Genomic DNA, 12364 nt, shown 5'->3' on the forward strand with positions numbered 1-12364 from the left:
TATCAAGTAGTGAATCATAATTCTTTTTGATATTTTCAAATTGTTATGTTAATGCAAATTTGATTTTTCTTCCACAGAGATTCACATGTTCAATCTAACATATCTTTCTCTTCAGCTTTTAAGGAAACCATTTTTCTAATTTTGCAGCACAGTTAAACAACAGAATGTTTCATTGTGTTCTTTCAGTATTGAGGATTCCAGTAGGAATTAACACACAAACCTGGTCAACATTGATGACTGGATTCCCAGCAGCACAATTAGGAAAAGAAAAAGAATGGTCAACATTCAGAAAGAAAACTATTGGTTAATTTTAATGAAACCATGTATACTGTACTTAGTAAAATTCAGGACCCTTCATAACCTTGTAATACTCTCAAAAACACACAAATACTGAATCCATCAAAGTAAAGAAACCCATTATCCAGTTCACTGTGCATCTATAAAACAAAAATGTGTCTGACATTCATGTCTTTAGGAACCTTGAGGATGTCACCTGAATGTGATGCCCAACTCTCTTCTGTCCTTTTAGGTGGTTATGTTTGTGCTGCAGCTGGGCAGTACCACGTTCCTAGTTACAGAGCCTGTGATCAGCGCGATGACCACGGGGGCCGCCACCCATGTTGTGACTTCACAAGTCAAGTATCTCTTGGGAATAAAAATGCCATATATATCTGGACCACTGGGATTCTTTTATGTAAGTTTTCCAAATGTCTCTGTTTGTAAAATTTGTGTGCATGTTTCACAAAGTTGAATTTAGCTTATTAAAGTTCTGAATATTTTTTCTGTGCCACAGAAACTTGAGTTTAAACAAAAAATAGGATGTTTTACATCCTATTAATTAGTGTATGAAACTAGTTTAATGAGTACAATCTACTGATTTTAGAAATCATTCCTTATAGTGAATAACTGAGTTGGTGACTGATGAGAAAAAGTGGCTGTTTTTGTGAGTCAGATCTATTGCCAAGTTCTAATGAAATCCATCTACTGGGCTTTTGATCCACTAACAACCGCATACTCTCAGAATTGTGAACTCCAGTAGGGATCAAAACAGAGGTGTGGTTGGTATTGGTGGCTGGAGCCCAGTAGCAGACAATCAACTATTAAAAGCCGTCTGAACTTGAGAGTGACCAGTTTCAACATATTTCTGCAATAGCATTCCATTGCTCCTGCTTTCTTTGGAGACTAAAACCAATGACTGCTTAGGACTTTGCATTCAGTTTGAACTTTGTAACAGCAACAACAACAACAAAATATTCAAGTAATGAATTTCATAACAAACTTCACTTTACTTAATTTTATGCATTGCTGTATGCTAGGTAATATTAATGTTCTATAGCAAGAGTGTGTCACCCTTAATCTTGAAGCGAATTGTTTAAATAGCAACAGATATATGGAGCTACAATAACTTACTGGTCTCATTTCTGTTTTGGAGGTTATTACTGGTATACCTCAATTTTCTAGTCTGCAGCAGGGATTCACTTCATTTGCATATCATTGCATTACATTATTGCCTTTTCCTCCTCTTTTCTCACGAGTATGTGTGTTCTCATGTATGTGGGCACACATGTGTGGGGACATGTATGTGAAGGCTGAGGCTGACTTAGGTAGTTTTGCTCACTTTCTCTCTACTTTATTCATCTGGACAGGGCATCTACTGGACCCAGTGTCCATGAACATGGCTAATTTAGCTCCCCAGTTTGCTCTGGAAATCCCTGTCTTCTAAACAGTGGAATTACAGTCAGGCCCCTTGCCTACATGGCAGTTGCACTGTTTAAGGGTCTGAACGTCAGTCTTCATGCTTGCATGGCAAACACTTTAATTATGAGCCATCTCCTAAGCCTGTGATTGGTTATTTAATACAGATGTCAAGTTTTGGAACTACTGTATCGAAATGGTGTAATATTTTTACCAAATTGCTATCTGGAAATTCAACATATTGATATTTTACTCCGACTTTATCATTGCCAAGCCTGGTTATTATTGTTTTTAAACAGTACCAAATATCTGTGGAGTAGGTTCCCAAGTCTTTTGGGCATATGTCAAGAAGTGGGATAGCTGGGCCATAGGTAGATAGGAAAAGGAGAGATGTAGTAATTATAGTATAATCTCAGAAATAAAAGATTCTGAATACAGTGAATGCACATATGGAATTCTCAAAGAGTTAATAAAAGCACTATTTTTTAAGTGTGAGAATATGAGATATGCAGGAATTCCCCTTAATATATATATATATATATATATGTATATACATATACATATATATATATATACACACACACATACACGCGCACACACACACACACACACACACACACACACACACACGTAGTGTTTGGGACATGTGCTCAGCACTAAAGAGAAGAGGATCTGAATCCTTGCCCTCCTGAAGCTCTACTATTAGTATGTCAAACAGAAATGACCAAACACACAAATAAATACAAAATGGAACAAATGTTATGCAATTTAAAAATTACCAGATTGGTATTTGGGTAAAAAGTATCAGTTGTATTAATGTCCCATCTGCTTCAGTGGTAAATAGTAATGAAGACACAGTATTGGTGGTATGGTGCTGCAAGTTGGTTCTGAAATTTTGTTGCTTAGGTAATATCTGGCTCAGTGATTCATTCATTGCAAAGAAAGCTTAAAATCAAAACAAGAAAACTGGAACGTCGCCTGGAAGCAACATAATTCCATGCTCCAACTCAAACAAAAACAGACTAAAGTAGCTGTAAGCCGTCACATGACTGGCTGAGAGTTAAGACCTTTGGTGACGCCCAGTCTGCAGGATGGAACAAAATTGGAGAAGATTCTGCCTTGACCTGCCTGGGAACACACATGGGTTAGAACTGGGCCCTGTTTGGCCATATCCATGTATACAAATGATCCTCTTTGTTTTCAGGAGTGTGTTTAAAAAAAAAAAAAAAGGCCACACTGACTTGGGAATAATATCCTACCCTGCTCATTAGTTACTGTATGGACATGCTCCCTGAAATATTATGTATATGATTCCCTTCTCTCATTTTTTTTTTCTTGTGAGGTGAACTGCAGGTTACTTTATCTTATCTAGATCAAACACTGTGAGGCCTTTGAAGATCTTTTGTAAGATCTCACACTGAAACTGAATCAGATTTAGATGCATGCTTAGTTTGCAGATTTTAAATTCGCATTACTCAGCTACTGGAAGATGCAAGGCTTTGTTCTGATGGAAATTTTTTAAAAAATGTTACTCTTGCTGCTCTAAGTCAGAGGATCCTGTGCTCTTAGGTTCTTTGGAAGTGATGGTTCATTGTTCTTGGTCAGTGTGCTAATGCTTCTGTGTCAAAAATGGTAGTGATTCAAGACAGAAATGACACAAACTAATAATCTCAGCCCTCAAGAGGCTAAGGAAAGGAAACAATGTGAGTTTGAGGCCAGCCTGGAATGTATAGTGAATTACTAGCTAGCTTGAGCTACATAGTGAATTACCAATCAACCCATAATGCATAGTATGACTCTGTCTAAAATAAGAAAATGTAGTAAGTCGAGTATAAGTTGAAAATTAAGCCATTCACAATGGATAATTTTACTGGGATAGGTGAAAATGAGTTTTAGCGTAGTTCAGTTGAGGGAAAATGAGTTTTAGCATTGTTCAGTTGAGAGAATCTGATGATCAGGATGTAAATTTGAACTTGCTCCTGATTATTTAAGCTGTACCTGAAAGACGAGGTCTGACCTCAGTGTTACAGTGCAGAGGAGATGAAATAATTCAAGGCCTTGGCCATCTGGTCAAAGCACTTGGAGGAAAGTCAATGAACATAATTTAAGGTTTTTCATTTTTTGACTGCTTCCTTCTCGATTTTCAGAACTCTTACATCCTGTTTGAAAGCTACTTAGGCTATGGAGAGAAAATGAACACACTACTTACATATACCCTGTCACATAAATTAACATATAGAATTTTTATAAGCTTGCATAATGAGATTGTCACAGATCCCAATAGTCGGGGACATTGGTTTTCATTTTCAAAAGTCAAGTTTAGCTTATATGTCCTCTAATTCATTCCAGTAGCCTTGGTCTTTACCATCAGTTTTTTTTAATTATTATTTTATTTTATTTTATTTTATTTTACAATACTATTCAGTTCTACATAACAGCCACAGATTCCCTTCCTGCCCACCTCCCCTTCCCCCCAGTCCATCCCCCATTCTCATCTCCTCCAGAGCAAGGCCTCCCCCGAGGACTGAGATCGACCTGATAGACTCAGTCCAGGCAGGTCCAGTCCCCTCCACCCAGATTGATCCAAGTGCCCCTGTGTAGCTAGAGTTTTCCTGCCTTGCCCACACTCAGGACAAATCTTTGTTACCTGCCAGTCCCACAGCCGCTCAGACCCAACCAAGTAAACACAGAGACTTATATTGCTTACAAACTGTATGGCCGTGGCAGGCTTCTTGCTAACTGTTCTTATAGCTTAAATTAACCCATTTCCATAAATCTATACCTTGCCATGTGGCTGGTGGCTTACTGGTGTCTTCACATGCTGCTGGTCATGGCGGCAGCTGGCAGTGTCTCTCTGCCTCAGCCTTCTGCTTCCTAGAATTTTCCTCTCTCCTTATCCCACCTACTTCCTGCCTGGCCACTGGCCAATCAGTGTTTTATTTATTGACCAATCAGAGCAACAGATTTGACATACAGACCATCCCGCAGCACTTCCCCTCTTTTTTTTTTTAAAGGAAGGTTTTAACTTTTACATACCTCCAAAGCCAGCTTGGTATATTTGGGAATTTGGGCATAGCTTCTCTTACTACTTCCTGCTGGAGGGGGGCACTGTATCCTATGGGGCATGGAGTAGTCCACGAGGCTGTATTGTCTGAGCCAGTTGCCTTGAAACGATTCTGGATATTGGATCATCTGGGCCATGGTGTCATCAGAGACCTTTTAGGTGGTCTTGGCTGGTCAAACCTGATGTATCTTAATCTGGAACAAATCCACAGCCTCTGGCTTTCTGTAGAAACAAAAACAGAGCCTGCTTTCCAAAGCAACATATCCTTACATCCAAATATTGAAGTCAAGGTACCTTTAAAATATATATTTTGGCATAACTCAACAGCTTTTGTAATCAAATGTTTTTCTTCAGTTACGAATATCAAAGAGAACATAATCCAGAGTCTCTGTGTGGTAGCCATCTTTATGTGGCTTATGTTTTATATTACTTTGAGCCTATTGCTTTAAACTGCAGCCTTTTAAGACTGAAAAGGCACTGTGGCTGCTGGCTCTGCCCACTTCAGCTTCCCAACATGGCGGTGGTACGTTTTCCACCAGCTCTGGGAGCCATCAATTCTCAGAAATAGTGGGTCTATGCTTTTATCAAAGCAGCGTGTAGCCCAGAAACCTCTTTTTTTGTTTTGTACTAGCAAAGGCTAAATCCACCACGCAGCTTAATGTGCCACTTGCAGAGGCCTCATTCCCGCCATACTGCAGGTCAAGCACACACGCCAGGAACCCGCCAGTAACTCAAACCAGCAGCTGCTGCTCATTTGAGAGACAATTAGGAAGCTATTTTTAGTTACATTTTAGAATCTTTTCTCAGGTTTTAGGTGGAAACTCTTGCCAACTCGTTGGGTGCCATTTGTAGCTAGAGTTTTCCTGCCTTGCCCATACTCAGGACAAATCTTTGTCACCTGCCAGTCCCACAGCCGCTCAGACCCAACCAAGTAAACACAGAGACTTATATATATTGCTTACAAACTGCATGGCCGTGGCAGGCTTCTTGCTAACTGTTCTTATAGCTTAAATTAACCCATTTCCATAAATCTATACCTTGCCATGTGGCTGGTGGCTTACTGGTGTCTTCACATGCTGCTGGTCATGGCGGCAGCTGGCAGTGTCTCTCTGCCTCAGCCTTCTGCTTCCCAGAATTCTCCTCTCTCCTTATCCCACCTACTTCCTGCCTGGCCACTGGCAATTCAGTGTTTTATTTATTGACCAATCAGAGCAACAGATTTGACATACAGACCATCCCACAGCACTTCCCCTTACGGTGTTTGGCCATCCCATCACCAGAGTAGGTCAGTCCCGGCTGTCTCTCGGCCAGTGCCAGCAGTCTTTTGGGGGGGGGGTATCTTTGTGGATTTCTGTGGGCCACTTTAGCACTTTGTTTCTTCCTTTTCTCATGTGGTCTTCATTTACCATGGTCTCCTATTCCTTGTTCTCCCTCTCTGTTCTTGATCCAGCTGGGATCTCCCGCTCCCACAGGCTCTCTTTCGTCGACCCACCGCCCTTCATTGCTCCCACTCATGTCCAGGTTGTTCATGTAGATCTCAGCCATTTCTCCATCATTGGGCAATCCTTGTGTCTTTCTTGGGGTCCTGTTTTCCAGGTAGCCTCCCTAGTGATGTGAGTAGCAGTCCAGTCATCCTTGTTCCACATCTAGTATCCTCCTATGAGTGAGTACATACCATATTTGTCTTTCTGAGTCTGGGTTACCTCACTCAGGATGATTTTTTCTAGATCCATCCATTTGCCTACAAACCTCATGATGTCATTGTTTTTCTCTGCTGAGTAGTATTCCATTGTGTATATGTGCCACAATTTATTTATCCATTCTTCAGTTGAAGGGCATCTAGGTTGTTTCCAGGTTTTGGCTATTACAAACAATGCTGATATGAACATAGCTGAGCAAGTGCTCTACCATCAGTTTTGAGAGGGAACAGTTTTCTCCTTTTGTTCTGCTCTTTTGGCCTGCAGTAGATATTTTCTGATGTGTACAACAATGGTCTCCTCAATGCCTCCTTCCTTAGGAATGCTGCTCTGTGCAATAAAGAAAGGTCTGTTATCTAAGTTGAACTGGTAGCATCTCTGTTCATTGGCTTCTCTGGGCTTGAAAATGTACTCACCTCAGTGGAACACTTTTAGCAGATGACTTAAGTCATATCCATGAAGTGGTATAGGGTTAGTTTTTCTCTCTTGGATTATAGAAAGGACTTCCAGTTGTTTTGAGGGGTAGACATTGCTACAGTTTGGATGTGAAATGTGTCTCAAGGGGATAGATTTAACATGAAGGCTTGTACCCTAGCCTTTATGGAAAATAGTAGGATCTCTAAGAAGTGGAGACTAGTGGAAGGATGCTAGTTTATCTTTTTCTCCCAGGCCACTAAATGAGAAGCTTTGCCCCTGCCATAACCTGTTGCCTTTGCTACAGACTGGGAAGCAAAGGGGCCAAATGAATATGGACTGAAACCTCTGAAACTATGAGCTGAGAGAAACCTTTTCTATCCATAAGGTGACTGTCTCAGATGTTTGTTACAGTAGTAGGGAGCTGGCACAACACAAATTCTAGCTAAATACCCTTGGCCACTCTTTGACTTGTAGCTGCAAGTTGTTAACAAGTTTGTTTATGGGAGCAGAGGTTCATAAATCTTATTTGCTACTCAAATGACCACCCACAAGTTAAAGAGTACCCATATTTATAAGAAGCTTTTAGAATAACTCTCATACCCTCTATGTTAGGATTCTTCCGAGGAACAGAACTGATAGAATGAATATATATATGAATTATGTAAACATGTCTTAGGGTTTCTATTGCTGGGAAGAGACACTATGACTATGGCAAGTCTTATCAAGGAAAAAATTTAATTGAAGTGGTATGCAGTTTTGGAGGTTTAGTCCATTATCATCATGGTGGGACATGGTGGCATGTAGGCAGCTGTTAGAGAAGGAGCTGAGTGTTCTACATTTTGATCTGCAGAAAACAGGAAGTGATCTGAGTCACTCTGAGTGTAGCTTGACATAGGAGACCTCAAAGCCTACCCCCATAGGAGCACAGTTCCTCCAACAAAGCCACACCTACTCCAACAAAGTCATGTCTCTAATAGTGCCTCTCCCTTTGGGGGTCATTTTTTTCATGCCGCCACAGTACATACACACACACACACACACACACACACACACACACACACACACACACGATTTAATATAGTCACTTACAGGTTGTAGTCCAGCTAGTCCAACAACCAAAAGGCCAATAATCCAGTAGTTGTTCAATCCATGAGGCTGGATATCTTAGCTGGTGTTCAATCTATATTGGAATCCTGAAGAAGCAGGCTCCTATACCAGTAAAGGAATGCCTCAGCATCAGGATAGATGAGCTTGACAGCCAGAGTGAGGGTAAGCAGGGAAAAAGCAAAAACTTCCTTCTTCCTTGACTTTTTGTGTTGACTGGCAACCAGAAGGTGTGGACAGATTAAGTGGGGGTCTTTTCTACTCAAGTGATACAATCAAGACAATCCTTCACAGGTGTGTCCAGCTGCTTGGGTTTTTATTGATTTCAGATAGGTGCAGTGAAGTTGACAACCCTGATTAGCCATCACACCTCCATAGTTTTAAATAGAATTGATACAATGGTCTAATTTGGCCAAATTTCTCTTTGTTCAAATTTCTACCTACATTGTACTTCATAGGAAACTTTCTTTCATGAGTAAATGTAGTTATTTTGTAGTGACTTTGAAGAACATTGTAATACATTCTTCAGCTATTTGGAGGGTAAAATATTAACTTTTGTTCTGAGTTACCTTTTAGTTTTTGTGATTTTATTAGGACCAGGTAACTAATTAGTGTTTTATTTTTTTCCATAGAAGTGACAATGGGGTTTGAATGTTAGAATTCAAGAAACCCAGATTCAGATCATAGGTACAACTAGGGACTGAACAAATGATCTACTGTCAGTTTTGTTAACTGGTGACAATTATACTCTGAGGGGCTAATTGGAAAAAAAATGCTAGAACATAGCTATTCAATAAATACCAGTCACTGTCTTGTTACTGGTGATGAATAGATATAAAAAGTCTAGATTCTTCACACTTCTGATTAAGTAATAAATACTAATACTTCTCCCTAAAAGACTTTCAGTCAGATGCACAAGATGAAACAATAAAATAAATCCATAGTTCTCTTTGCAGTTTAAAAATCACAATGAACTGAAAATTTATAAACCTTGAAAATAAATATTTCTGCTTTTAATGAGAGCTCATCATGAGACTTGAGGAAGTCTGTATTTTAAATTTTATTTATAATTTTCTGTTAATTCTGCCCCAAATCTCCTTGACAATTATAATGACACCTAGTAAATTATGTGCTATACTTTAATATATTTTAGATTAAACTGAAATAGTCATGTTAGAAGTCACTCTGTCTTGGAGTTCAGGTTCAACAATTAAAGTGCTCTATCCTCATCATTCTGCAGAGTCAGGTATTTGACTCATATGTTAGTTGGCTTTCCAAACACATAACAGAAAACATTAATTCTTTAGAATGAAAAAAAATACTTTTTAAAAACTGAGAGATGATGAAGTATGTCTTACTTAGAAAGGGTGTTTTCCCCAAAGGGCATAATAAAAATGACAGAAATTCCTTGTTCATATTTGCACATGTGGATTTCCTTGAGAAGGCGCCAGTGTTGAGCCTTCAGCAGCCTATGAGAAATTTGGCAAAGTTCATTCTGCTGGCCTGGCTTCATGTGAGCACTGTTCTAAACGATTATGCACAGTTCTGTGCATTAAACTCAGGAGAGAAGGCAAACTTGGCAATATTTCTACTGACCCTTCTTGGAAGTTTTTATTTCCAGCATTAGAAATGCAGACTTTCTAAAATAGAAAACAGTTTTGTGTGTATCTATACCCTGAAGTACAAGCACAGCGCTTCTCTGGTTTGCTGTCCACAGACTGCAAAAGCAAAACCCAAGAATGTTAATAAAGTGGAATCAGGAAATCAGAGCCAACAAAACATTTTCTTTTATAGAGAATGAGATCACAACTAAGTATGTTCAAATGAAGTTTATATTTGGAGAACAAATCTACTTTAAAGACATAGGTCCTCTGGGACTTCAAATCAAGAATACACTTTGGTGGCTTATGAAGGGCCCCCATTTTCTCTGCAGATATTGTGACGTTTCTGTTGTGAACTGCATGAATACCAATATACAAAAAAAAAAGACAGAACAAGTTGAAAGTTGAAAGAGAGAGAAACAGAATGTTCATCTTCAGCATGATTTAATCAGTAGTGCAGAGGATAGAAAATGGAATATGGAGCAATTACATGGATATTTACAACAAAGGTTACTTGCAAATTCTCAATCAGACAGCAAATATTTTTGCAACTCAACCATCTTGAGCTAAGCGCCTTCCACCCTCCACAGTTCACTGAAAAATGCACCACCACAAAACCCAGTGCTCAAGTAACTCAAATTAAGCTTATTTTTCTAAACAAGGGATGGCTGAGTGCCACGTGGGTCATGGTATGCTTGGCTGAATGTTTGGTTCAAGAGAATTTTGTGTGCCCATGTTGTTTCTAGCTGCTTGACATACCATGCTTCCCATTCTGGCCTGAGACTTCACTTATCCCTTGAAGCAAGAGCAAATGGATTTGTTCCCAGCATGAGATACAATTGTTAATCTGAAATTTATGTAAAAATATATAGAATGTTGTTTTTCTGTCCTTTGTTTGTACTAATGAAAATGTAAGCTGAGACGGATATTCAATATTTTTCTCTTTTCTTTTGGTATTTGAGTTCACTACTTTGGGGGAAGGAATTATAAGAAGCTTATCAGTGCTGATCTTAAAATATTTAATAATGTAGTGGTATGTAGGCAAGGTTGATAGGAGACATCCAAATCTTAGACACAGGGGAACTTGTTTAAACATTTGTTTGAGAATGATGAAAGATGGCTTTGGGGATATGAGGACTTACCAGGAGCTTGGATTCAAATATCATCAGGTTGAACACAACTGTGGTGGAGGATCATGTTGGGGCAGCTGAAGCTCATGGGTAAATGCACTGGAATGGTATGATTGTTGCTTTAAGTAAGAATGCAACAATCTGGAAATATTTTTTTCAGACTTCCATAAAGTGATGAAGAAAGCAGCATTCACCCTTGATTAAAGAACTGCTTGAATAGATATAGTCAACAACTTTTGTTGACAGGTCCATAAGCATTAACGATGCAGCTGATAGATCCTGTCCTTGTTCTCCATGAGGGAGGATGTGAAGTCGAGTGGATGGATACAAATACAAACTGACAAGCAAGAATCTCACGCAGTATTAGAAAAGAAAAAATGGTCACTGCTTGACGGAAGTGGTCTGATAAGGTGGCTGGGAAGGAATGTGTGCTTCAGGTAGTCATATACCTCTGTTCTGAAAGCATGACTTTCAAGGGAAAGACAGAGAGCTGAGAGAGACCCATCATCCACTGATAAAGCTTGACATGATGGAGGGGCAGACAGAATAGTTCTTTTCTTAAAATCCTTTTAAGGGAAAGTCAAAAATTTTCTGCTTCTTTCCCTCAACTCTTGCACTTTGCCTCCAAGACGTATCCTGCAGATGTGCAGACCATTACCAGCTGTGGCAGTGTTCAACCAGACAGATTCTTCAGGAAACTGGATTCATTGTGAGACCATGGCAGCTACATGATCAAAATGGTTCAATGAGTCCTGCTTCAGAAGACGTTCTTCCCAAAATGTAGGGAACGTCCATATTTTCAAACATGGATTTGTACACAGATCAGGTCAAATGCAATTTCTGACTACAGTTTGCACATGTAATAAGCATGTGTGAATGTTGGCATTTTTTCCCTCTGGAAAAAGTCCTGGCCTTGTGGTTGATGACTAACTCAAAATCATATATTTAAAATTAAGACCCATAGAGCCAGAGTTATTAGTTTGTACCTACTATTAAAATAGAATGCTGACGTGTAGCAAAACGTTCTGGTTATACTGATACTCTCCTGTTTCCCTAGTGAAATGCAACCTTTTTCATGACAGAGTACAGAGGTGGCACAGGCAGAAAAAATGATACTGAAGGTTTTATGTGTTTCATTTTTCATGGAAATAATTTATTCAAGTGTTCTGTGTGATCCCCTTGTAGGTAGTCCAGAATTACTAATGAATACTTATCAATGTTGTCCTCATACTCTAAGATATTGTAACTAATTTTTCCTCATCTATGTTTTATTGTAGTAACCAGGATACTAGAGAAGGAGAGACGTTTGGGTGACTGGTATTTATAGTTAACTGAGTATTGAAAAAACAGACCATTATGTATTTAACACCTGTTAATATTTTCTAAGTATGTGAGATATTTCTCTTTGTGTCATGAAGCTTTGTAAGTGGACATTCTGGAATTTTCTTCCTGCATGAGTGTGCCTCAATGCAGGTCTTAGAGCCTCAGTCATTACTGTGCAGCGAAAAACAACTGAATGGGTGTGATTTCAGGGAGGCCTTTTGCTTTTTAGTTAGCTAATACTATGAGCTTTTTCTGCCTTCAGTTTACTTCATTCTTATACAATTTTATGTACTAAGTATTTGATCATTTATATCAGATCGACCACACCAAAGA

At 39.1% G+C, this 12364-nt stretch overlaps 1 protein-coding gene across 2 annotated transcripts in view; it reads left to right on the top strand.

Annotated features, from left to right (window-relative positions):
- The window catches only part of Slc26a7 (solute carrier family 26 member 7), a 127116-nt gene that overhangs the window by 53703 nt on the left and 61049 nt on the right, over window positions 1-12364 (top strand). For both annotated transcript variants that reach the window (XM_076563870.1, XM_006983277.3), the window contains exon 4: window positions 530-694. In XM_076563870.1, the coding sequence (XP_076419985.1) occupies window positions 530-694 (165 nt within the window). The remainder of the gene's footprint in view (window positions 1-529; window positions 695-12364) is intronic.

The sequence above is a fragment of the Peromyscus maniculatus genome, chromosome 2 (assembly GCF_049852395.1).
Source record: "Peromyscus maniculatus bairdii isolate BWxNUB_F1_BW_parent chromosome 2, HU_Pman_BW_mat_3.1, whole genome shotgun sequence".
Classification (NCBI taxonomy): domain Eukaryota; kingdom Metazoa; phylum Chordata; class Mammalia; order Rodentia; family Cricetidae; genus Peromyscus; species Peromyscus maniculatus.